The sequence below is a fragment of the Elgaria multicarinata genome, chromosome 9 (genome assembly GCF_023053635.1).
Source record: "Elgaria multicarinata webbii isolate HBS135686 ecotype San Diego chromosome 9, rElgMul1.1.pri, whole genome shotgun sequence".
In the NCBI taxonomy this organism is placed as follows: Eukaryota; Metazoa; Chordata; class Lepidosauria; order Squamata; family Anguidae; genus Elgaria; species Elgaria multicarinata.
In genome coordinates this window covers 55,839,907-55,867,004 of record NC_086179.1, presented here as the reverse complement: position 1 = coordinate 55,867,004, position 27,098 = coordinate 55,839,907, and the positions used below count along the sequence as shown (strand labels likewise).

Here is a 27,098-nt window from a genome sequence, read left to right as displayed (position 1 = left end):
GGCCTGCTCCTCCCGGCTTAGCGTTGGCTGCTTGCGACACAGACGACGGAACTGTTTTGGTTGCCGCTGGCGGAGCGGGAGTTTTGAACCGGAAGGGGGGGAAATGGCCCAGCGTAGCCGGCGGCCTTTCAAGCTCTGGGGGTTGTTGCGACCCGTGAAAAAGGACGAGGGAGAGGCCGCTGAGGAAGAGGAGGATGACGACGTGGACGACGTCGGAGACCCTGAGCCTTTGGACGTCGTCTCCGACTCGGGCCAGATGGACCTCCGACCCGCGCGCCGTAAAGGTAAGGACTGGCGCTGGGGCTCCTCCGTCGCCGCTTCTCGACTTCGCGCTCCCCAAGTTTAGCGCACGTAGTTGGGAGGAAGCGAAGGGTAAAACCCAACGTCACTTTTACATAGAGTAGACCCATTGAAATGAACGGGACAAGTTAGTCATGACTTGGGCGGAGGCCTCATCCTGCCTCCTTTGGCGGTTTCCAAGGCGCCATCTTTAGGCCCGCTGCGCTTGCTCAGCCTTGGGAGCTGCGCAACGAGTTATCTGCTGGGCAGCACTCGGGCCCCTGACATGAAATATAATGAGATGCTATTGTTTTATCACCGCTTTCTTGTTTTAATGCTTGGTTTTGTTGTATTTTATCATGATTTTATTATCCCATGAATCGCTTTGGGCTTTCAAAAAAAGAGAAGAAAAGCGGTATAGAAATTCTCTGAGACAAATAAGTAGAGGCGACTTAGAGGAAGCAGCTTCTTAGGGCCGGGGACATTGGCTACCTTTTCCTGCATTTAGGATTATAAGGCCTTCCTAATTTGGACGGCGCGCACACACACAGGTGCCATTCTATGTATTTAGGACAGAAAAAAACCCTACAACTGCATTCTCCAGCCAGCCATGTTGGCTGGGGAATAGTGGGAATTGGTGGTGGTGGTTCTGCCGAAACATGCTTAGCATAGTGCCGTAATTTAGTTTTTTGTAATCTACAGACCACTTTCTAACTCAAGCTCTCAGACAGTAGCAAACACAATTGTGCCAGTGTTACGGTATGTAAGAAACATACATGCAAATCAGGATTTGTTGCATTTCTTTCACAAGTATGTCAGCCTTTTAAGAATGTAAAACACATTTGAAGAGCCATGCTGGATCACACCGAAGGCCTGTCTAGTCTAGCATTCTCTTCACACAGGGGCCAACCAGGCTGCTCCATGTGGGAAGCCATCAAGAAGGACATAAGTGCAATAGGACATTGCCACTCATGTTCCCTAGCAACTGGTATGTAGAAGCATACTGCTTACTTCTCTTTAGTTTTCATTTATTCAAACAATAAATACAAATGTTCGTATTAATAATAGAACTAGTGATAGAACTAGTAATATTATTAGAGATAGAGCAGCAAGCTGTTGCACCTAAACATATCTTTGTGTTTGGCATTTGGGGCAATAAGGGAGGAAATAGAAAATAGAAACCATCAGCATTGTAGTAAACAGAATGACACTTTTATTATCTTCCCAATGTGCTGCCTGCATTAACTAGAATTTGAGGAAACAGTACACCACTCTGTAAATAATGTTTTAACCAAAGTGACATTTGATGAGTATCAGAGCAGTCCGGTGGTGGTCGTGGTTAATTTAGAATTGGGTAGTGGTGCCACACTGGGGACCAGAGTTGCACCCACAAAACGATCCACAGGCATAAACCTACTACTGGTGGTAAATCTTAAAGTGGGAAAGAGATGGATCCAAGGCCCTTCCACTTCCATCACCTACACGATCCACAGGCATAAACCTTTTACTGGTGGTAAATCTTAAAGTGGGAAAGAGATGGATCCAAAGCCCTTCCATTTCCATCACCTACACAGTGTTTTCTCTCCTGCTGGAATCAACAGGATGCAATAAAAACACAATACTGATGTGGGGGGAAGGTAAGTCATTAACTCAGGCCGTTTCCACACCTGCCTTTTTTCCAGGGATTTATTTTATTTTTATTTTATTTATTACATTTTTATACCACCCAATAGCCGAAGCTCTCTGGGCAGTTCACAAAAATTAAAACCATAATAAAACAACCAACAGTCTAAAAACACAAATACAATTCCCTTCAAGTGGCTCTTTGGGCCGGAAAGAGTCAAGTGCTGCCTCTGGGAGGTGCTGGGCTGCAGCTTAAACTGGGCTCCAAACTTGCGCAGCTCCTTTAGCTGATTCCTCTTCTGCTCATTCTGAAGGCCTTTGCTTGCTTGTTTGACCAAGTCTGAGGGCCCCATAACCTCCAAGGTCCTGCTCAGCTCTTTGGTGGCAGAACTCGGTACCCCTTTAACCTCAACAGCAGCTACAGGGGCAGAAGCCGGGACCTTGGGTGAAGGTGGAGTTGGGGAAGTGCTAGATTCCATGATAGGCCTCGATTCAGAGGGCGATGCAGGAGCAGCAGGGACTGCTGATCCCACTGGGGGATCCTGGGAAGAGCCTGGCACAGTTGAGGCAGACTTCGGGGAACGTAGAGCATAGATACGGCCCACTGTAGGAGATGCAACTGGGACTTCCATGGTGTGGCTGGAAGGGGAAGACATGCTCTTGCCCCCCCCCAGATGGGTTGCTGAGACTTTGGAGACATTCTTGATGGACCTCCATTGATGCCTCGTTGCTCTGGTATGGAGCCAGTGTTGCTTTCTGAATGATGTGTACATCCATGGGGTGGTAAGGAGTGGGATCATTCCGGGATCATCCCTGTGCATGTAAATGACACAAGGGGGATCCCAGGGACGATCCCTCCATTTTCCTGGGATAACCCTTAGGTGTAGAAAGGGCCTGTGCAAGCTGTGGGGAAAAGGGAAGTGGCTGATCATCTTCTATTTCCAAATAGCAATTTCAAAAAGCCTTGCTTTAATTTTATTAAAGTTTCCATTTTCTCAAAGATCAGAATTTCCCCAAAATTTCTTCCATTTTTTTTCATGCGGGGGGTGGGGGTTGTGGTGATGGGTTGTGGTGGGGGAACAGGACAGAGAAATGTGCTTTTTGTGCTCCTAATTTTTCTTTGCCTCCCCCTAGGCATTCATATCTCTAGTGTACTTAGAAGAATAAAAATTGCTTCTCTCAATTTGTTGTTTTAAAATGTTTGTTATAATGTCTACAATTTGTAATTAAGGGTGCAATCCTATTCATTTTTAGACAGAAATAAGTCCTACAACTCCTACAAGAATTATTTCTGTCTAAACATGCATAAGATGGCAACCTAAGCTACAATTGTGACCTTAAGCTTTTAAAATAAAAAGTTAAATGTTAAGTTGTTATAAAATCCATACATTTGTATATTGTACTGACATTTCCCCTTCTAAATTATTTCAGTTATAATAAAGGAGGAAAAATCTGGAAAAGAGTACGAAGTAGTTGGACGGTTTCCTTTTATTGGTCCTTGGTGGAAAGTGAATGTTAAAGTTAAACAGGTTGGGTCAAAGTATTATGTGCAGGGATATCCATCTTACTTTCTACAGACTGATGTAGGAAAAAATCAAATTTCAGTTACTTCACTCTTCTTTAAAGAATGCAACGTTCCAGAACTTTTCATATCTGTTTTTTTTAAGTGGCTTCCCAAAGGTTTTTCTCTAAACTTTATACGTCTTAAAGAAATACTTGAACAATTTAAGGAAACAAAAAGCGAGGAAAAACAAATACCTACGAACACCCAAACACAAACATCTAGCGATACCAACAATTTTGACATTTTTCGTTACGTTAAGGAATCATGTAAGTATAAATATGTTATTTATGATTTGTTTATTATGATAGTGGCTAATTCGTTGATCTTAATTTTATTTATAAATAAGTCAAAATTGAACTTAAAATTATGTTTTCATATAGTTATGCCAATGGTAGTGATGAACCTGACTATGAGTCTTGTAACATGTTGATGGGGGTGGATTTTTTAATGTTAAGGAATGGTGTAGTTCTAAGAATCTATATCTACAACTTGGCTGTTACAAATTTAGTAGATATAAGAATGGCTTTTATCTATCAAGTAATAGTAGTAGGAACAGGGAACTAAGTTTCAGATAGAGTTGAATAAACCTGTTAAGAATACCTTGGGGGAAACTAAGTTTAGGAATAACAGAAAAATCTTTCCAAGATTGCATTGCTTGAATAGAGCTGTCTTTTGTTCTCTAAAATTTAGGCACTAAGAGCATAGTGCTTCTGAGCACTTTGTACAGAGTGTTTTTCTCCTCTTATCACTGCATCTACACACTATGCAGTTGAGATACAAAGCAGTTCTTAATAGAAATATAAGGGTACACATCTTTGGATACACTTGAGTAGCAGAGCCATATTAAGCTGGATGCTCCTTATACTCAAACATACTAGGTACACTCAAATAATTAGTGAAACTGCCTTAATAGCTAGTCTTGAGTTGCCAGAAAACACAGCTCTATTACTGGCTGGTTGAGTGACATTATTTCAGATTCCTTATGCTCTCATTGGCCAAGTTCAGACATAGAATCATGGAATAGCAGAGTTGGAAGGGGCCTACAAGGCCATCAAGTCCAACCCCCTGCTCAATGCAGGAATCCACCCTAAAGCATCCCTGACAGATGGTTGTCCAGCTGCCTCTTGAATGCCTCTAGTGTGGGAGAGCCCACAACCCCCCTAGGTAACTGACATATCTAGCTTATTAAGCCAGGATATACATGAGCCTAGTGTCTGTGTGCTCTGTTCTTGTGCTACCCCTTCCCTTCTCTGCACTGCAATTGAAGACTTCTTGGATTAATTAGCCATAGTTTCTGAACTGAGAAACTGTTGCTAGTAGGTTTGGAACAAAACTACAGTTTTGAAGTTTGGTTCAGATCCAAGTTTGCTGCAGACCTGATAAACACATATTCTCTGTTTGGATAAAATAGGAAAAATCAGTTTATTAACCTAGAAGAAAAAGGGCAGTATGAGGATTGAGAATGTACCAGACTCATGTATATCTTGGCTGAATAAACTTAGAAGTTACATCTAATCTGGTCTCTATATTGTATTTACAAACAAAGGTTGAAAATGTTCTAACTCGTTCATGAACAGAAGCAGCTAGGAATACTTTTTTTAAAAAATAGTTATTGCTGTCTCACTTATGTAAATTATCAAACAATAGAAACATGAAAAATATGCAATGAATGGGGTATATTTATTTAGCAATGTCTCTGGTATTCTGTAAACTATTTTCTAAATGGTGGGAATTGATATTGGCCAAGATGTTTACACAGATTAGTATGATAGTGTTTTCCAACTAGGTGGAAACAAAGTAACACTTTCCCCAAATTTAAAAAGAACAGTAAACAGAATACATTTAATTCCACCCAATTAGTCTTTGGGATGTCACCCCCAAGTTTTACAGCAAATATTTACTGAAAATTTTAGAAGAATGGGAAGTGTACAATTGCCCTTTGTATAGCAGTTTATTATATTTCCCAACAGTGCATCAAGAGGCCCACCCATGCGCGCGCACACACACAGAATCCATCTTTGGCATAAATTAGCTGATACCCATACTGACAACTATCTTTTATTCTGGTTTCAATAACACCATAGTGACCTGTCTGCCAGAGTAAGAGTAGGGATTTTTGGCTCTTTTTTGGTCATTATTCTTATCAATTGGGAGTGCGTGCGTGAAGCAAGGATTTCCTGTAGCACTTTAACTTCTAATTTAATGATATAGTCTGAGGCTACCAGTTTCATATATTTTCCCTCACATTCAGCTAGTTCATATAAATTTTATATTCTTTTGTATGCTGATGATCTTATATCCATATAAGCCTAAAGAGGATTTTATTCAACCTTTGTGAATAATGTAAAAAGGAAAATATATGAATAAGCTGCTAAAAAAAACAAAGGTGTGTTCCTTAGAACGAAGCCCCTCAAATCTCATTGATAGATAATTGATCAGTATTGGGGTTTGGAAGGGAGCAATCCTGTGGCTCATAGACAGTGTCTGAAGGGCCATAGGATAGTTTGGATTCCCAGCTTCAAGGCTGGAGCAGAAATCCCGAACCCTCACCCCACAACCAGTGCAGAAAGAATTGCACCAGCTGCTCTCCGAGGTCAGGTACTCAATCTCAGAGAGGGAGAAAAGGGGGCATTTCTGTGGGTAGGGAAGAGACTGGTGAGGCCAGGATACTAGCTATCTTGAGCCTCTGCCAACCACCTTCTCCCCTCTCTGAAATGCCTTTGCTAGATGGGCAAAAAAGCCCATTTAGCGAAAAATGCATGGTGGAATGACAGAGAGGCATAGGATGATTGTAAGCCTCCGAGTTCACGGACTTAGGATAATTGATAGGATTGGATTTTAAGTATCTTGGGGTATACTTTAGCAAAGTTCTTTCTTGGAAGGATCAGAAAGAAGTCCTCAGGCACCATACAATTTTTTTGCCACACTGAAGCTGGCTTTAGAGCTTTTTCAAAGTAAATTTGTAGCTGAGATTCTTTATAGAGCAGAAGTAGGGAAACAGTTCTCTAGTTCAAAATTCTTTTTTAAAAGAAGCTATTAGTGTTGCCTCCTGGCATTTCAGCAGCTTTGATTTGAGCAGGGGTCAGACTTCCATTAGTGCTCATGTACATAATACCATGATCAACCATCTGAGGAAATTGAAAAGTACTCTAGGTAGCTGTCTATCAAAACTATACTACTGTATGTTACAAAATTGCAAAGATTGGGTCATCAGTTAACACAAGTTATTTCAGTTTTATTCTATTCCAATAGACCTCCAGGCTCTTCCTCAAGCTGGTAGTTAACTTTGAGTCTGGATATTTGATCAAAACGTCCAGCTTGACAGGAAAATTATTTTAAATTCAAACTGTTCTAGCTAGAATAGGATATTTTAGAATGATCATAATAGAACCTCCTATCTGGTTACTGATATTTTACCCAAGTTTACACAAGCCATAATAGTTATTTACTTTCTAACAATGCTAACTGCTGTGATTGATGGTCGATACCACTGGATACTGTTGGCCCAAAAATTTGCATGTGGAGTTTCTGAATCGGAATACCTTCCACATTATATGTTGTTCTGCTCTTTATACTCCAAACCACGTTCTAAATCTCTTGGTGCTTTTTGGTCCACCTAGAGTCGAGACTTGTTTCATAGAAGTTATTTATTGTCTGATACAAAAGCTTATGTGACCCATATGTTTCTCTTTACATCTTGGCAGCCTTGAGAATCTGTAAAAAAAACAAAAAACAAAAAAAAACCCACACAACAATTTTAGAACTAGAAATTAACTGTTATAATGATGCCTTAATTTGAAGAACTCATTGCTATATTTGATAATCATGCTGTTCATTGTTTCTAAGTTTTAATTTTTTTGTTTCAGTTGTATAATTTCTTGTACTTTGTACTTTTGAAATTATATTTTATTTCTTGGAAAGTTGTGGTGGCCTATGGCTGATACTGTTTGATGCTGTATTAACAATATTTATATGCTGCCCAGTAACAAGATTCTTTGGGCATCTTACAATAACAATAAAAACATTGAAGTGCATTTATAAACCGTATCACAGTATAATGCAGCACAACATTTAATTTATTCATGGGAGGTAGGAAGGCTTTGCATCCAAACCATGAGTTTGGGATTAGGATATTTGGAACTGTTTTTAGTAACAGTACGTAAGGCGTTTGTAGCCACGCTTTAAAATTAAACTGACAGTAGCCATCAAGACCTGCATTCTGTAAATCATTGTTGTTTTTGTTTCTTGGTGACTCTATAGCTACAGGGAAAGCTGTACTAGTAGCCCTGGACTTTCCTATTATAATGCAATTCCTGCCAACCCTTCTGCCACACAATGTTTCTGATTGCATACAATGGCTGGGCCCATATGAAAGTGATAAGTTGACAAAACTGGATACAATCTTAAAGGAAGAGCCATGGAAACTTGGATTCAGCACAGTAAGGAAATAAGTATAATGTTACATTGTTTCATTTAATAATGGAACTCGTTTCCCCCCGTTTTAACTACTTCTATTTACAGTGCAGTTGAATGGATATTAGAATTTGTTACATTTGACTCCCAAGACAGCTCTAGCAATATGATCTTCATAGTTTCATAAGCATAATAGAAGAATCCTCTATATAAAGACTCGGTGTTCTCACGACATAGTTGAGACAGCGTGTGTGTTTGTGTATGTGTACATAAAATCAGGGACAGGGTAGTCCTCTGTTTCCCTTAGGTCCTGACTTTTCAGGCTCCCTCCATATAGAAATTCCTCATAGGACAGGATACAATTTATCCTGAGCCTCATCTGTGCCAGCTGTGAGGGGTCAGGGGTTGGATCTCTAAATACTCCTTTCGAAGTCGGAGTTATGTCTCCAACCATCATATGCCTCCTCTAAATGAAGACTACCCTTACAGTTCCATTTCCCTCCAAAGCACCCTCACTAGATGGGCTAAAATGGCCATCTAGCAAAAATAGAGGAACCTGGAAGATGGGAAGCAAAAATCGCCTTCACTGCTACCCTGCTCTGCTGGCTTCAGTCTGGCAGGGCATAGGAATATTGGAAGCCTCCACATTTGGGGGCTTTGGAGCAGCAAGGGCATAGTCTAGAGGATTGTGCCCTTATCTGCATATATTAACCCCATATTCATAGTTGAAGAGGCATTCTTTTTAACTAATATGACAAATTAGAAGTTGCAAAACATTAAATTTTTCAACAGAAAAAGTTACATTTTTTTCTAAAAATTTGCTCTGTGGCTGGAAGGTGTCTATAGAACATCTTCAAAATTAGAGTAGACCCCACTTTTATATCCAAAGACAAAAAACAAACAGGATCCCTTCTTCCACAATTCTTTCATGCACAACCACACTTTTTGTTGCTTCATTGTAAACCTAAGAAGATCTTAGATTTTCTTATAGTGGGGGATGGATACCTGTACCTTCTGATGATCAGTGATCATTACTATGCTGAGGAATATTGTTTTCATTATTCCAGTAAATAATAGTTTTAACTGTTGTAATTTATTTGTGAGAAATCTTGTTCAATTTCAACTGTCCAGTTGGAATCAATAGGATTTAAGAATGCATAGCAGGATATGGCATTATAGTGTGATGGGTGTATCCCACATTGCTCATTTGCGAGTGGAACAACATCTGCTTGTGGAAAGGGAAGAGGGTAAGGGAAAATCCTGTTGCACAAGTAGAGGTTTGCTTGCATGTTTGACCCAATGATTGGCTTCTGGGATGACTAAAGGTCTTTTGAGCTTTTGAAGTTGCTGACTTTGGTTGAAAAAAGTACACCAATACTTATGTAAGGCTCTATGTTTTCTCCTACTTAATTTATGGCAGCTTGGAAATGCTGTGTTAAAGTAACAATATTTTGCTTTATCTAAAAGATAATGAACAGAGAACTCTTTACAAAACTTGGAGAGGCATCTTGGAAGGCCTTATGTGAGTGCAAACAACTTCTTCAGAAGATTCCTGATTTGCAGAAGAATGCCTTAATAGTATATGAGAAACTCAAGCAGAGTTGTAGACAAATGGGACATACATATGAAGAACGAGAAGTGTTGACACGTATGGTATTGAAAGAGATGCCTGTGGAACATGCCTGGGAATCGCTCAAATTTATGAAAGATGAAAAAATAGTGGTAACTGAGGGAGAATGTGTGTTCCTTCCCAAGTTCTACAAATCTGAATTGGAAATTGCAACAGCTGTACAGAAGCTTAGAGGGAAAAGTCCATGGCAGTTACATGTTGATGTGAAAAAGATACTGAGTGGTGGTGCGCACATTAATAACTTGCAAAACTCAGTTGTTGAGGGTGAAATAAATGATGAGGGACCTTGCGAAATGGAGCAGGAAGAACTCAACAGTACCTCAGATATGGAAGAGAATGACTCTGGTGAGCAAACTGTCAAGGAGGAATCAAAATCTGAAATAGATCCCGATCAAGAGAGTGCTATAAAACTGATCTGTTCAAACCCAGTGACAGTCATAAGTGGGAAAGGTGGTTGTGGGAAAACAACAGTGGTTAGCTGCCTTTTCCGCTATCTGAAGGAGTCAGAAGAAGAAGAAACTATAAATGCCTGCAAAGATTTTGAAGCTGATCTGGATGCATCTGAAGAATGGAATATTTTCAGAGGTTCTTCTAACCTGAGGATATATAGAAAAGAATATCTAAATATTCTATTTACTGCACCTACAGGGAGGGCAGCTAGTCTGTTACGGGACAAAACAAAGCTTCCCGCTTATACTCTGCATCAGGTATGAACTATTTTTAAAACCTTTTCAATAATCCGGTAGCAAAGTGATGTACTTTTCATGTTCTGAGAGAGTTCTTGAGACTGCTTTAATGCTTTAAAAGCAGGCTTGTGTTGAAATGTCATTTTGTTTAAATTAAATATACCTTCCAGAATCTGGAGTCAGCATCCTGGACCCAGAGAATACCTCAGTAATTTGAAGGTATATCGGGGGGTGATGTCACAACCTTGTACTAGCTACTGACTCTGTTCTTCAGACAAAAGAAGGGAAAAAGATGAGGAACACCATACTTCATACTACGTAGTGGGAAACCTGCTACAATATAAAGTTTCCTTTTGTGGGCCTTTCCAGTCTGCGTGCTTCATTACTAGGTTGCTGGGTATCTAAACACATTTCCCACCACTGGTAACTTGTTTGTATTGATACTCCATTTTCCAAGAGTCAAACCATACTTTGGAGTTGCTGGAACATTGTGACTTCTTCCCTGCCTTCACTTGCACTCCCATTGGGATCCTGAATTCTGTATAGATTGAGGCAGAATACATGTTAAAAGTCCCTACTATCTAACATCTGTGGCAACTTTGGTGTCCAGTGGTATGCTGCTCATGTCATGTTTGTGCCCTTTTGCCTTTTTAACCATTGATAGCTATCGCTCATCTAGTCTTCCTAAACAGACAAATCAGGTGAACACAAAAAGCTACCTTCCCCTACAGTATTGCCATACCTTTTGGTGAGTCTTTATATTTGTCTGTGCTCTCAAGATTGTACACTTGCCCCTCTCTGGTGCAGGTGAATATTTCCTTTTTTAAGGGATTGGTAGGAGCAAATCAGGTTAACCCCTCAGAACATGGCTATCGCTTCTGTACCAAGATTACTTGGTACCCGCATTAATCATGGAGTCACAAGAAAATGCACAACTGGCCCATGTTGCTGCTCAGTCTTTAGAGGCTGATCTGAAACAGGAAAGGCTCTCTGAGGGTAAAGGGAAAGAGAACTACATGCCCGAAGGTGGCATTGCACCTGAGAGAGTGCCTTCTCCCCTACCAACTTGCCCAGTCACTGAGGTCATCTGAGGGCCTGCTCCTGGTGGTTCCACATAGACCCATCCTCCGATTGGAGTCCACCAGGAGAAGAGCCCTCAGCGTGGTAGCCCCCCTCTTATGGAATTCCCTGCCTCTGGAGGTCAGGCAGGCGCCAACTTTGTGTTCCTTTTGGCGCCTCCTGAAAATGTCATTATTCCAGGAAGCCTTTCCTTAATGACTAGCCATGGTTTACTGTACATTCTGCTTCTTTTATAATCTATTTAAAAGTGTTTTAATCTTTTTATTATTATTTTATTTTGTACACTGCTCCGAAATTTTCAATGGGGAGCGGTATATAAATATTGCAAATAAATAAATAAAATAAAAATCACACTTGCCATGGTGCCCCTCTGGCTGAATGCTCATGGTCTGCAGTAGAGGTTGTTCATACCTATGATAGGTTAGTGTGTTGTCCGTCGTGCCAGCATGGGTTATGGAGATTGCATACAGAGCTGCTCGGCAAGAGCGCCCAAAAATGCTCCTCTCAATTGTCTTCACTCTCATCGCAAAGGAAGCTGGGATACCTGGCTGGCTGGGTAGGAGGACTACAAGAGAAGGGGGGGACAAAGATGATGGTGAAGTAAACTACTCTGTGTAGCTTGTTTATCTGAGCTTGGAGGCTTGCAGTATCCTATGGACTGCTGGCAGAGCAGGAGGAATGTCGGAGATTTTTGCCTCTCCATCCTCCTGTATTATTTTCCCCTCTAGACAGGCCCCTGAGCCCATCTAGAGAGGTCACACTGGCAGGGGCAGGGCTGGAAAGGCCACAACATGCAACAGATTCTAGCTTTTCTTCTCCCCTCCCCTGCCTACCAGAGCATCCCCTTTTACCTCTGTTGTCGATTGCAACCTCAGGAAGCAGCTGCAGTGTTTCTTTCCATGAAGACTGCAAGGGAGCGGAGGGTAGGGGAGGGGTCAGAACCCTGAGTCTCCCTCCCAAAATTGTAGGAATGTCTGTGGCTTCAGGAAGAAGACTCCCAACATATCCTATAGACCCTGGGAGAATATCGCAGTCCCCATTGGATTGCTCTGTAATTCCTTTTGTAAAACTTTTTAAGTGTAGCTTTAGCATATTTATGGTGAGACAACTGCAACTATGCTATTTTTCAAAGGATAGAGAAATTTAGTATTTTATTTATGATGAAATGCTAAATAACATGGGCCGCTGTTAACCTTAAGTTATGTGATTTTAGGTTATCCACAATTACTATGCATGGAGAAAAAGAGATTCGGAATTCTCTACAGGATCATGGAAATTTTCTACTGTTAATGTATTGGTTGTCGATGAAGGAAGCTTGGTGTCTGTGTGTGTTCTTAGCAACGTTCTAGAGCTCTTGCTTAAGTATGCCCAACTTGAGAAGCTTGTTGTTCTTGGTACGTGTAAAGCAGTAGAGCAAAGTTAACACAAATTTGAAACAAGAAGTCTATTTCACAACTCACGCAAATACGAGAGATCCTACTGTGTGTCATGCTACTTTGATTAAAACTGATCCAAAAAAAGATGTACAGCTGGCAGCACTAAGGAAATAATTTCTAGATGAGGGGTCTCCCAACAGGGGGCCCAGGGCTGCCACTGCACCCGAGGAACTGGTCAATCTGAGGTGCCTGGGGCAACAGGGTTCTTGGTGGTGAGTGAGCTTTGCCTCCACTCCAGGTGATTTTCACTTCTTACACAAGCCTATGGAGCAATTCCTCATAGGTTTCTATGGGGAGTGAAACCATCTTCTCCATTGAGAAACATCTGGAAGGGGGTGTCAAGTGCAGGAGCCAGCATGCTCTCTGTCTCTCCTGCTCCTCATCAGCAATCCATGGGCTGCCGTTACTGTGAACCAGATCAATGAGTTTTGCAGTCACAGCAGCCCTGTGAGGCAGACCACTTTCAAATGAAGCATACTAACTTTCCCAAGGCCACACAATTCAGTGACAGGAAATGGTTTGATCTGACCTTGGTGTCACCTAGGGGTGACCATATTACACCAACTTTAAAATCACTTCACTGGCTGCCAATCAGTTTGCGGGCGAAGTATTGAGTGTTGGTTATTACCTTTAAAGTCCAAGGTTTTGGTCCAGGTTACCTGTGGGATCGCCTTCTCCCATACAATCCGCCCCACACACTCAGGTCCTTTGGGAAGGGTTTACTCCAGTCAGCCACAACTAGGCTGGCAACAGTTATCCAGAGGACCTTTTCTTCTGCCGCCCCCAGTCTGTGGAGGAGATTCGTCAGCTTAATGCTCTCTCTGAGTTTAAGACAGCTGTAAAGACTAGTCTTTTTCAGCAGGCCTACCCAGATGAATTTTAAACCTAAGAATTTTAAGATGTTGTGATTGTTATTTTAATAATGTTTTGGTTTATATGCTCTTTTAACTAATTTTACGTATTATATTTTATTTCGTGTTGTTCCCCGCCTCAATCCTGAGAGAGAGAGGCAGGTAATAAATAAATAAATAAATTTATTATTATTATTATTAAAACAGGAGCATTCAACATTTTGTTTTGGGTTCCCTTTGTATGATGTAGTCTCTGATCTGGTATCGATGCTGTACTATGATTGAGGCAATTGGGCTGCTTTTTTTTAATGTTATTGTAAGCAGCTTTTGAGTCCTCGAGAGCCTAAGCATGAGGTAGACCTGCAATAGATAATATGTTGGTGTTAGTTCAGCTTTACCATTGAATATACCTTCCTATTTTATTTAGGTGATATTAGGCAATTACCCAGTATCGATCCCGGTAATATGCTGGCTGATATGTTTGAGAGTTTGAAATCAAGAGGATGGTCTGTGGAACTGAGAACTAATCACAGGACCGAGTCACAGTTAATTGTGGATAATGCAACAAGGTAGGATTTAAAGAAAATACATTTGGTTGCCACAACTTGTTCTATTTTTCACAATCGGCCTATTCAGATAACATGTTAAGCCATTGTTAAGCCGCGTACTGCTCTGGAGCAAATAGTTAGTGAGTGTGTTTAAACCATGGTTATGTAGCCACCATGGTTAGGAATGGTTCACACAACACACTAAGCCATAATGTTTAGCTCAAAATGCTTAACCACCATGGCTTAACGTGTCATCTCAATAGGGTCATTGTTAGTAAGTTGTATCACATTGACATCCCTGTTGATGTGGAGATACAAGTGCCTAGAACATTTGCTGAGTATTTTATACTTTTTTGTATCTAAGAATTAAAACAAAATATCAATGTTGAATTTGTGTGTGTGTGGACATGTTTAAAAAGGAACCCTCCCCCACAAACATTTACACGTAAGGTTTATTGTTTAAAATGTAGTCACGCATTCAGAAGAAACAGTTCAAACAACCTTGTTGGGATTGCATAGAATGGTAAATGTATACGCACTGAGTAATCTGAGAATGTTATCTGAATATGTCTTTGTTTATGAAATGAAATTATGGAGCTCCAATTCAAAATTAAATGATATGAGATAACAGGGATGCGCAGAGCGGGTCTGCTCCTCCCTGAAATTTGGAGCAGCACTCTGATGGGGTGGCTCTGTCTCTCCACATCATTGGATTACCCAGCAGAAAACCGCCACATTTTTGGAGAACTGCTCTGTTAGCATCAATAGGAATTAACAAAAATGCATGCATCTCCATAATTTTTAAGGATAAAGAGATGAAACTTGGCATCCTGGTAGCTCTTAAGTGGGGCATTAGCCATGCCAAGTATATCCCTTCATTCCTTGATTTTTAAGATTATTTTTTTAAAAAAAAACTCCTTCAGCCTCCCCATACATACACACATAAACTGAGCAGGACCTTTTATCCTTTACTTTGCTGATGCACCATTGTGCATCTTCAGTTTATAAAAATAGAGATCTGCTGCTTCAGTTTATAAAAATAGAGATCTGTTCCCTGACTGTTTGCTCTAAAGGGGTGAAATGGGGGTAGTTGTGCTCTCCCTATGAGTGATCAGACAAGAACAAACATTAATATATCTTTATTTTAAATATTTATTTTTCAAAGCATATAAACTTGAGTCTTGTCTTCAAAACAGGAAATATACTGCTATTAGCAAACTTTTCGCTCGCTGCCCCTTCTCTTGAACTTATGCCCAGCTGAGTTGCGTCCATACTTGCAGTACACAGACCAGCCTTTGGCACAAGGTTCTTTTCCGTATCCTAATATTGGCTTGTGAGACTGTATGGATCTACACTGCCTGCCAGTCATCATCATTTCCTGGGACAACCCATTTACATGGAATGGTTTTCATTATTTTCATAATGTGAGCCATTTTTCCTAAATCCTTCCTTTCAGCCAACATCAATATGGGGTGTGGAATTTGGACTCTTTCTCGCTCCACCAGCTAGCAAATGAATAAACTCCAGGGTGGGGAAAATGGGTTATATCACTTGCAAGCCCTCCCCCTAAGCACTGTGATTGGAGGGGGGGACAGGGAGGAGACTGTGCCTATTGCTAAGCCACAGATGTCAATCTCAAAACTCCCCCCCTTCACCCCTCAGCATCTTCCTAGTATGGAAGTGTGATCAGTTAGCCATCCATCACCATGAGAACTTTCCCTCATGTTGCCTAAAAAACCTTTGGACCTAAGGATTAATTCAGGGCTCCAAACGATTTAACTGCACTGTGGATTTCCGACGGTTTTAAAACTGCCCCATAACCACCCCGTGATTTCGGATATTTGGCAGAGGTCTGTCGAATCCCAGGATTTTCGGTGCGGAGCGCACACCCCTATGAGACAAAAACAATAATAATCCTGCTAAGCACCTGTAGCATGCCGAAGTTGCATGACACATTTTTGTTTGTACTTTTTGTACTAGAATCTCTCAACAGAAATACCCAGAGTTTGATGCAGTGCTCAGAATTTCTGAAGAGGATAAAATGTGGCCAATGCCAAGTCCTGAGAAAAAATTTATTTTGGTTGCTTTACCGACTGAAGATGGCAGTAATTGTAAGTTCTGGACTTTTAATGTGATCATCTTTAAGTAATGCACATATTCAATACATACTTAGTTACTACAGATTCAGTTTTTATTATTGCATGATGCAGGAATGGGATGCCTTCCGTCTTGCATGGTTTACTTTTAAAAACAACTAAACTAGGTTCGCTACAGTCGTCTGACAAATGTTACATTTAACAAAGAAAGAAAGGATATTCTTAATGACCAAGGCACAATAATCTGTGACATGATCCCATGTAAACACTCTTGCTGGATCACACCCTCAGGGCGGTATAAAAATGCAATAAATAAATAAATAAGCATCCCAGCAGCCATGAGGTGCTAGGTAGACCAACTTTACCTCATTGTCCACCCCAGCTTAGTGCTCTTGCTGTAGTCCTAAATGATCTAAAGGTACTTTCAAGTGTCACGTAACTGGCACACACAGTTCATCTCCTTCTTTGACAAAACATGTAGGTATTTTAATATTGTATTGTGTGTGGTTGCATTTTTCTTAGTGTTCTGCCTTTTGCATAGCTTCCGGGCTTTATAAAGCTTGTCTAGCCCACCCTACATTGCAATTAGGCATTGGAGCAACTGGTATTCAGTAAATGATATTTTCATAGTGAGATGTATTCTTTTACTTTTGTTCGTTTGTACTGTAATTAGTTCCTGTCTGTCCTTATGTTGTAATCAGATATGCAGTCTGCCATAAAGGCTTTGCTTGAAAGAGGGCCAGGACTGGAAGATCCTAAAAAATCACAGTTCATTTCTTTCAGAAGGTAATAACAACGTGTCTAAATATGGAATATCTTTTGCTGGCGATGTTCTAAAATGTCCAATGCTGGTGAAGAAATAATGCTCCTCATCCTTTAACTATGGAGAAGGATTTGGGAGATGTTTGCAGTATCATATACTTGTTTCTCATCTCTCTCTTCAGACATCGGAATCTCCCTAGTGCATCATTCCACTGCCACCATTTAATCCTGCCTGCCTGTTTTCACATGTTTGTTAGGAGTGAACTCTGATTAGTATTGAACAGACATAATAACTAATAGTGTCGAAGGGCAGAGGTGTGGTGGTTTTCTGACAGAAGGGGTGCTGGGTTAAGGGACGGGCAGTATTACATCTACATACCTGGTGATAGTGCCATCAGCAATCCCAGATAAAGTGAAATAAGATGGTTGCTTTTTCTTTATTTTCCATTATTCTCTAGATTGGGTTTTCGGTCCAAAGCACTGAGCACCATAGATTATACCATCATGCAATATAATCATCCACTTTCTTTATTTGTGCTGCAGCAGGATGAATTGATTTAAATCAAGGCAATTTAAATAGTGATTAAATCAGCAAGAAAAAAGATCAATCTAAATCACTGATTTAAACTAATTTCCCATTGAAATTTGTTCACTTATTTTCTGAACGGTGGTCCAAATCTGACTCCTAAACCACGTTAATTTACAACTAAATTGAGTATTATTTACACTGTTTTTAAAAGCATTGATTTTTATCCACCTTAATATATTTTTTCTGTTTTAACTAGCTGCTCTGCCTTGCTTGGCCCAACACCACTACATAAGCACAGAACAACAACAATCTTATCTAGCCTGTGTCTCTGCACATGTGATTTTAGTCAGAGAAATGAAAGGCCAGAGTTTTCAAGAAGCAAAAGCTCTTAGTTAGGCTGGATAGAGCCGTTTTCATGAGTTAAAAAACTGAAATTAATGCTCATGTTTCGTTGGTAGGTAACTGCATTTTTATGAGACTATATAGGCCTGTTCAGACAACATGCTACACCACAACTATTTTGCAGCAAATAGCTAGTGTATTTAAACCATGGTTATATAACCATGTTTAGTAATGGTCACACAATACAGTATGTCATGGTTCACACGACATGCTCTCCCATAATGTTTAGCTCAAAATGCTTAACCATCGTGGTTTAGGGTGTCATCTGAACAGGGTCTGTGTGAAGGTTTGTTTTGTTTATGATGAGATTTAATTGTAACTATGTTATTTTTCAAGCTAGAGAGAAATTTAATATTTTAATTATGATGCTTTTTAAAGCAAATTAAAATCTATTTAAATTTTTAAAAATTATTTGATTTTTTAAAAAAACAGATTTTTTAAAAAAAAATTAATCAATTTTTGTCTATTCTGTGTTGCAATAATTTTTAAGAAAAAGTTCTGATAAGGTTCCATCACACTCTAGTGTGTCCAAAAAAAATGGAAACCGGGGTTGGACTTTGAACAAGAACAGATGGGGTTATGCAGATAGTTACTAGCTCAGTTTGTAATACCTCTGTTGGGACCAATAAATGAACTGCAAACTGGAACAGAGTTAAGAGGAGACACAAGAGGTTTATTCTCTATCCCAAAAGTGACTGAATACACTCTTTTATATTTTCCTTTATAAATGAATGGCTGCCATTTCCTTTGAGGTGAGGAACTAAAGCACTGCATTTGAGGACAACGTTACATGAATGTTGTGGGTGGCCCACAGCACAAGTGAGGAGCTGTAGTGTTTATATAGAATCCCTGCAATTAGATCTCCGTGTGTATAAACCCTCCCCCCCATTATATTGATGGGTATTTTGTTAGCTTAAAATATGGCTAAGATTTGGATCACAGGCATTTTCTGTTAGATGTTCTGTACTTAGATGGTGACTGAAGTCATAAACTAGTCTTACACGGCTTAAGACATAAACTGTCCCCAAATGATTTCTAGAAGGTATTACTAACTGCTCCTTTATTTGAGCAGTCAGCAGTTTTTCCACTCCCTTACTGGCTTTTGTGAACAACAGAGACTCCTAGATGTGGCTGTGGTGGTATGTATCCTGTAACATTGTCCTTAGCCTCACAGAGTTCAAAACCAAAATGCTTCTGGCTCATGTAGTGTATAAAGAGGTAACTATATTTGACCTATCTGGTTCTACCTTTTAGTGGCTCGAATTCATTGTTTATGGTCTTTTCTACATGTACAGATAGCTCTAAAGTAATCTACTGAGTTGGAGCACATTGTGACTACTTAAAGACTGAGACCAGAAAACTCTTAGCTTCTGTTATTCTGAAAGCATTACATATAATTCATAATTAAACTTAAGACTGATTTTTTTCTTTTATTGTAGGAAAGATTGTGACATCATAAATGAACAGTGCTGTATGCACTACTCAAAACATCCGATGCGGTATGGCATTATTTGGGGAGCTCTAGATTTATAGAGTACATCTATATCCTTTATCAGTGTTTGTGCTGTAAGACAGCTCAGCAGAAGGCAAAATTCTAAATTCAATAGAGGATATTCTTGTTTTAAAATGCATTAGTTTCCTAATTTATGTTTATTTTGAAGATGTTAGCTATAAAAGTAGCTTCCCGAGGAGTCTGAAAGAAAGTTTGAGGGATGGTTGCTTTCACCTTGGGGCCTTTCCAGATTATGCATGATTCAGATGAGGTTCCTCCACAAAGTCATAGCAAATTCAGTTTCTCAGAATCAATTGTATAAGAAACCGAAAAAATTATCACAGCAAGTAAATCAGGGTTGCATTGATGTTCTGTATTGGTTGCATTGATGTTCTCTAGCAAAACTGGGAAAATACGTTTGGAACCATTGGGTTATTTTTTATTTTTATTATTTTTTATTTGCAATCATTAACACTTTTAACTGAAAGAGAATTTTCTTGCATCTTCAAACTAAACTTCTGCTTCAATTTGTTTCAGAGATCATAAAAACAAGCTACAGTTTATGCGTGGTGATAAAATCTGTTCCACAAGAAATGCATATGTCAGAGATCTTCTTCCAGAGTTTGGGATTCATTGCCCAAAGGAAGATAAAGACTCCAAAGATTCTAGTCAAGGCCTTCACAATGAGAGCTTGGAAGAAGAAGATCAACCCTCTGATAATCAGCAGTATCCCCTCAAAACAGATGATGGTACACGGTTGTGCAATGGAGAGATATTCTTCATTAACAAGGCATGTGTTCTTTAGAACGATCAAATGCTTTCAAGCATCTTCTTGGAAAGAGGAGATGAACAGGAAGAGTCAGTTGCCATCTCTTTTAGTCTGTGTCCATATCTAGCGGCTCAGAATTCCAGGGAATAGATATTTTCTGGAGAGCAACACAGAATGCAATAGTAGAAATCGTGGCATTGCATTGTGAGGAAATACAATATCTACAAAAAATGTACTGGTCTAACATATCCGTTGCTCAGAATATCACTCAGTAATGTTGGGATGAAAAATGATAGGAGTAAGGATGAGAGAAACTTTATATAAGTATAAGCTCTGCTCCAGACGCTCAGCAGAAAGTTCCATAAATGAACACATGTAATTGTGAAGAAATAGTGTACAGCTGCTGAAAATACCCTTGGCCTCTGTAGTTAAGGCATCTCTTCACTATCAAGTGTGTAATTGGAAGGTAGCTATCTTAACAAAAAATATTGTCCTGCAAATCTGTTTTGTAACCATGAAAGACAAATTACAGATAAGGACTCAGGTGGCTAGTTATTGTGTACTATTTATTACCTTATTAAGTAGAGTATTTGCATATTGTGTTTATAGGATGAGGGAGTGAATCGTCAACGTTTACTGACCATAGGCATGACTGATGGACCTGAGTACACCTTGATGTATCAAGCTCTCCTGAGAAACGCTAAGATAAAACATGCCTGGGCCAGAACTATTCACACATTTCAGGTAAGCTATGTGGCAGTTCTGCCTTCCTGAAATGAAATTGCTCAAATACCATAATATGATCAGCAACATTAGTCAAAATATCCCAGGTGAGAAGTGGTGGTCGTGGAACCCTCCAGTTTAGAGTGTTGTGTGTAGTAGAAGGAACGAGGGTGCAAGGCGGGTGAGCATCCAAGGTGAACACAAAAATGGGAGAAAAGTCTCAGGATGCTGTAGAGAAATTTATTGGGTGGGGGGGGAAGCTGACATGTTTCAGCCTCTTGTTTTCTGTTAGGCTGCCTTCAAGGGGCTGCAACAATACATATATGAGCAAATGAATGAGGCAACATAGAACTAAAAACAGTACATTTGAAAAAGCACATTGCACGCACGGCCTGTGCATACTTGTAAACAATAAAACAATATTACATCTAAAGAATTCATAGGGCACATTGCAGGTAAGTCCTTTGCATATATTTAATGTAAAACAGTTAAAATATTAGATACTCACTTGCAACAACGTTTGCAGAAAATATTTAGAACAGGCTGTCTATGGGATGAATTGAAGGCAATGTTTTTATACTATTGGACAATTTTTTTCTTTGAGTTTCTTACAGGTGTTAACATGGCAGGGCAATTCACTCATTTATTTAAAGTATTTTTATCCCACTCCTCAGTCAAAAAAAGGCTCCCAGAGTGGCTTACATCCAATCTGTAAAAGACAGTCCCTGCTTGCAGGATTACAATCTAAAAAGGCACACAACATGCACAAGGAAGGGAAGAGGGAATTGTTTTTCAGCAGGACTAGTGAAATGCCCTTGCTTCCCTCTTGTCTCTTTCAGTAAAGTTTACTGAAATGGCTGCTTGTTATGACAGTTGAGGAAGGAGGAGCCTTTATGAGGGAAGACTTTCAGAAGAGCTGGTAGAGTAGCCCTCCTTCCCCTCTCAGTTTGCTGGAAGTGTTGACTTTGACCTTGTCATGACATAACGTTAAATAAATAAAAAAAATAACGTTAGTGACTAACCATCCCTTGCAGAAAATATGTATGAAAAGGTGTTTGGTGAGTCTTTACTACAGCGGTGGTCAGATGTTTTAGCCCATGGCAAGGGATCATGGGACTTGTAGGTCAAAACATCTGGAGAGCCACATGTTGCCCACTTGTCCTACTGGAACTATTGGCCTGAAGTCAGATTAGCATTGCTGTTACAGAAAAGTGAGAAGTCAAGAATGAGATGAGACCTAGCTTGATGACTCAGTGAAAACCCATTTGGGCCTCTTTAGAAAAGCTTGAGGAATTAGATGGGCACAACCTTCTCTCTGGCCTTCCTTCTTCTCACATCAGTCCGTTGGTTTCTGTCCACCACTCTGCCGCTAAGATCATCTTCTTGGCTCGCCGCTCTGACCATGTTACTCCGCTTCTGAAATCTCTTCATTGGCTTCCAATTCACTTCAGAATCCAATATAAACTTCTCCTGTTGACCTACAAAGCTTTTCACGGTCTAGCTCCTTCCTATCTCTCCTCTCTCATCTCACACTATTGCCCCGCTCGTGCTCTTCGCTCCTCTGATGCCATGTTTCTCGCCTGCCCAAGGGTCTCTACTTCCCTTGCTCGGCTTCGTCCATTTTCTTCTGCTGCCCCTTACGCCTGGAACGCTCTTCCAGAACATCTGAGATCTACAAGTTCAATTGCAGCTTTTAAATCTCAGCTAAAAACTTTTCTTTTTCCTAAAGCTTTTAAAACCTGATGTTGTTTGGACTTAATACTGTTAGTTTTACCCTACCCTGTGCCTGTTTACCCTACCCAGCGCCTGTATGCATTCTCTTCCCCTCCTTATTGCTTTACTATGATTTTATTAGAATGTAAGCCTATGCGGCAGGGTCTTGCTATTTACTGTTTTACGCTGTACAGCACCATGTACATTGATGGTGCTATATAAATAAATAAATAATAATAATAATAATAATAATAATAATAATAACAGTGCAGTACATTGTTGCTCTTCCTGTGGTGGAGATTTTTGTAAGGCTGCTGGCAGTATCTGATGAAGAAAAATAAGGGAGGGGGGCTTTGAAGTCCACAGACGCACTAATTTATTGTAAAATTCTTTCTCAATATTGGTTTCAGGGTTCTGAGGAAAACACAGTTGTCTACGTAGTTGGAACTTCTGGTCACCAGAACTGGCAGCATGTATACACAGCTGTCACAAGAGGATGTTGCCGAGTCTATATTGTTGCTGAAGAAGCCAAACTCAGAGCAGCTATTGATAGAAAAAATATCCGTAGAAAAACCAGTTTACAGAAAAAACTGAAAGATGCACTTGCGGGAAAAATTGATATATTTCCTCAAATCTCATCACAAAGTAGCTGTCAGAGTCAAGAGAGTTACTTTGCCTCCCAGGCTGGAAATGGTTTCATTAATAAAGAGGATCCTGTTGTTTCTGACAAGATGGAAGTTCACAGTGAACTGGGGATAATGGTTGAGCTAGATGGTACTGCAGAGAAAACTTCTCTTCATCCAGATGAGCTCAAAAGACAATGTAAATTTCCAGATGATTGCTCAAGTCCTTCAAAAGTAGCTTTGGTAAGTTTTTCGTTCTATGAACAATATGTTATGCACAGTGTTTCCTCTTCTCTTGGAGGATTACATAACAATATGTCTGGTTTCCCATCCAGGCACTGACCATACTGAGATTTCTTACTTTCCAAAAGTGATTGCATCATATGCCTCTCAGATCCTGCCCTGGGACAATTCATTAATTTTATTTCTGTATTACAAGTAACATAGAAATAATAAAATAACAATAACCAATATTAACACGAAAAGAATATAATCAGGATCCTTCCCACAGGGCAGCTGGTGAAAGACGGCCCTGGGGGCAAGTAAAGTCCAGCTGGGACAGGAAGTGGTGTCATCCTCATCTCCCTCTCATGGAATTCTTCCCACAGGGCAGTTGATGATACTGGCCTGGTTCAGACAACACGCTAAACCATGCTGCTTAATCATAAAATGGTTAACAGAATTCCGGTGGTTAAGCAGCATGGTTTAGCGTGTTGTCTGAACCAGGCCAAAGTGATTGGGCTGGTACAAGCCCTGTGGGGCTTGCGGGGAGAAGTCCAGCTGGGGCAGACTCTGAGGACTACAGCTTCTTTTCTCCCCCTTCCATTTTTTGTATAATAATGTCAAGCAAGAAAATGTTTTTTTTTTTTTCAAGAAGCAAGATTCTGTCCAGAACCCCATGTGGAGTGGGTATGGCTATGGGAATGTGAGAAATAGATTTCAGTAGTTAAGGCAAGTTAAGAAAGCAACTTCGCCTTTTCCTCTCAACATTCAGAATTAGAATGTCGAACCATTCCATTTTCTGCCTTGACATTCAATGCTTTCGTTCAGTTTAAAAGCCCCTGAGGGCACGATCCTATAGGTAGCACCGTCAACGATTGTAAACCCCCGAATTCAAAGGCTTACAATCATGCTGTGCAAGGCAGAAGGAGCGGTGGAGGCAGTCTTCGCCTCGCTGTCTTCCTGCCCTGCATATTTCACTATATGAGCTTATTTGCCCATCGGAACGATCATGTTTCAGAGGGAGATGGAAGGAAGCTGGAAGAGGCTCAGGATAGCTCGCATCCTGGCCTCTCCAATCTCCTCTCCTCTATGCCTACTGAAATGCCCCCCTCTCCAAAGTCGGGTTTCTGAGCTCAGAGACCAGCTGGTGCAGTTCTTTCTGTGCCGGCTGCAAGGGGAAGAGGGTCAGCAGATCTCCGATTCTCCCTCCAGAGTCAGAGTGCTGTCTCTAGCCTTGGAGCTGGGAATCCAGACTATCCTTATCATCATCATCATCATCATTATTATTATTATTATTATATCCTATGGCCCCTCAAAGACTCTAGGGGCCATAGGATTGCTCCTTCCAATAGTGAGATGCTTTGAAATTATTGTAGGCTGCTGTGTAGAGCAGAAGAATTCTTGTACCGTCACAAAGAAAAAAAACTAACTAAAAAAGGAAATTAGCCGATCCCTTGTTTTTAAAGCAACAAATAAAATGAGCATTAGATTCTGATACTGAAGCGCAGCACAAAGATAAATAGGAATAGTGAAGGGGGAGTGAGCTGAAGGAAATGGCACATTGTCACCTTACCTTTGAAAAGGTAGTTGTGACGCAACAGTGTTGCATTTAAAGTTAGTACTGTAACAAAGGCTTTTTTATTTAGTAAACTAAAACTGTTCAGACAGTTTACATGCTGTATCCTCTTTTTAAATGAAGCGCCACTTACTATAGCCGTATTGCAGATCTTTAGCCTGCTCAGCTCAGGGTTAAAAGTTGGAAGTGCTTGTGGGAACTGTGCAAAGCTGGAACTATGTATAGTTGCCACAAACTAGAGCAGCCCTTCATTTTCTCCTTCTCTCAAATATGCAATGTCATGATGCTAAAATATGTGTCATGAGTGTTACATGGCATTTATTTGTCATCTCTTAGGTGCCTTTCCAGTGTCCCAGGTTGATATGGGAGTGGAGATAAAGATGCGAGGTTGCTGCTTTTGGCATAATTTTGGTCTATCCTCAGGGTTGCAATGACAGTAAATTGAAGTGTTTTATATTCACATAAATCCATTTTTCTCGTATCAGATCTTAATATATGGTCTTTGGGGTGGGGGACTTTTTCCACAGATAACAGAAGATAACAGAAGTTCCCCCCTTGGAACTACCAGTTTTCGAAGGATGACACTGGAGAATCCAGTTGCCAAGAAACTTTTCCAGTCATAACAAGCATATAATTTAGCTAGGTGCTTTATGCTCTGCTTCTCTTCTTTTTTTAAACCAAAATGTTTCAGAACAGAACTGCAAAATCTTTAGAAAAAAATTAAATACTACTTTTATTATTTTTTAATCTTCTTTTTAAGTGAAATATAGTTTGTCTTCAGAAGCTGACCTTCTGGTAATCACTGATTTTAAAAATTTGCTTAAGAGGAAGTCTTAATTTTTATAAAAATGTGTATTATCAAGTAATTCCGTTTTGTGGTTTTAAGTAGGACTTCTAGATAAGTGCTGTATGCCTGTGTTTCTCTCAGGCAGACAGGGAATGCCTATCCTAAATGAATTTTTTCTTAACCCCTTTTGGAAGTTGGCAGGACACTGCCACCTCAAGTATTGCTGCTAATAGAAGCTGATGACTTCTGCTTCTTGTAGCAGTGTTCTGAAGGTGCTGCCAGAGTACGTCTGGAACAATTTACTTCTGGTGAGAGTTACTAACAGGATACATAAAACTTTCTGGGTTTCTCAGGTGATGCCCTTCATTAAATGCATTGTTCTAATGATGACAAAACTGGTTCACTGCCGGAAAGTACTCCAAGGAATACTTCTGACATTTGTCTCTGCTTCTCAAAAGTAAAATGATTGATAATAGCAGTTAATGTTCTGATCCAAAGCTATGCAAGCAGAGCCTGTACGAAATGGCAAGCATTATGCTAATCAGATTGGGACAAACTGAACCTGGCTTTTTGCAATGTAAAACTAAAATGTCGAAGGCTTTCCTAATTTTCCAGAGAATTTAATGATGATATAATTTTTTTTTTAAAGATCTATCATTTATACCTAGATAGAGGACCTTTTTGTAGAAGCTGTTTATTCAGGTTTTCCACTTTTAAGAAAGCTAATGTTAATATTTTGCATTGCTGCTTATGCAAGGTGCTTTGGCCCAATTTTGGCCAATTCCCTGCCTCCCCGCAGCAGCCCACACTCTTCCAGAGGGCCCCTTAGCCACACACTGAAGAGAGAATAGGAAAATCCCCCTCCACTTGGAGTTCTCCGGATCCAAACCACTGTCTTTAAATCACTGTTTATTTTATTTTATTACATTTTCCATACAAATTTTGTAACAGCTTGAGTTCCCAGAAACCATACAGAGACGATAAATATCATGCTATTAAAGTATTAAATTTGTACAAAAATACTTTAGTTTAATACTCATTGTTTCAAATAAAAATACATATTAAGTGATTTATGATCTGTTTCAATTTTATTTTGAATGAATTTTCTCTGGCAGTGCTGAAATATGAATAAAACATTTCACGAGTGTGCATAGGGCAGGAAAGCTTGCTATGTATCAGGTTAAGAAAACAGCATTGGGGATATTTTAACAATTGAAATAGATGAAAAATGGTAGTTAAAATGATTGATAAGATATGGAGACTCTACATTTATAACAGACAAATCCAGTGTCCT

The 27,098-nt window shown here is 39.9% G+C and overlaps 1 protein-coding gene across 1 annotated transcript; it reads left to right on the top strand.

The window, feature by feature from the left end:
• HELB (DNA helicase B) lies at positions 1-26,873 on the top strand. Its single transcript, XM_063133917.1, has 13 exons — positions 1-284; positions 3,334-3,732; positions 7,727-7,905; positions 9,347-10,216; positions 12,489-12,669; positions 13,990-14,131; positions 16,091-16,221; positions 16,908-16,992; positions 19,339-19,398; positions 19,929-20,181; positions 20,770-20,904; positions 23,007-23,462; positions 25,545-26,873. Exons 1-13 carry the CDS (start codon positions 104-106, stop codon positions 25,638-25,640), a joined length of 3,168 nt encoding a protein of 1,055 aa, XP_062989987.1. The 5' UTR covers positions 1-103; the 3' UTR covers positions 25,641-26,873.
• Positions 26,874-27,098: the final 225 nt, after the last annotated feature.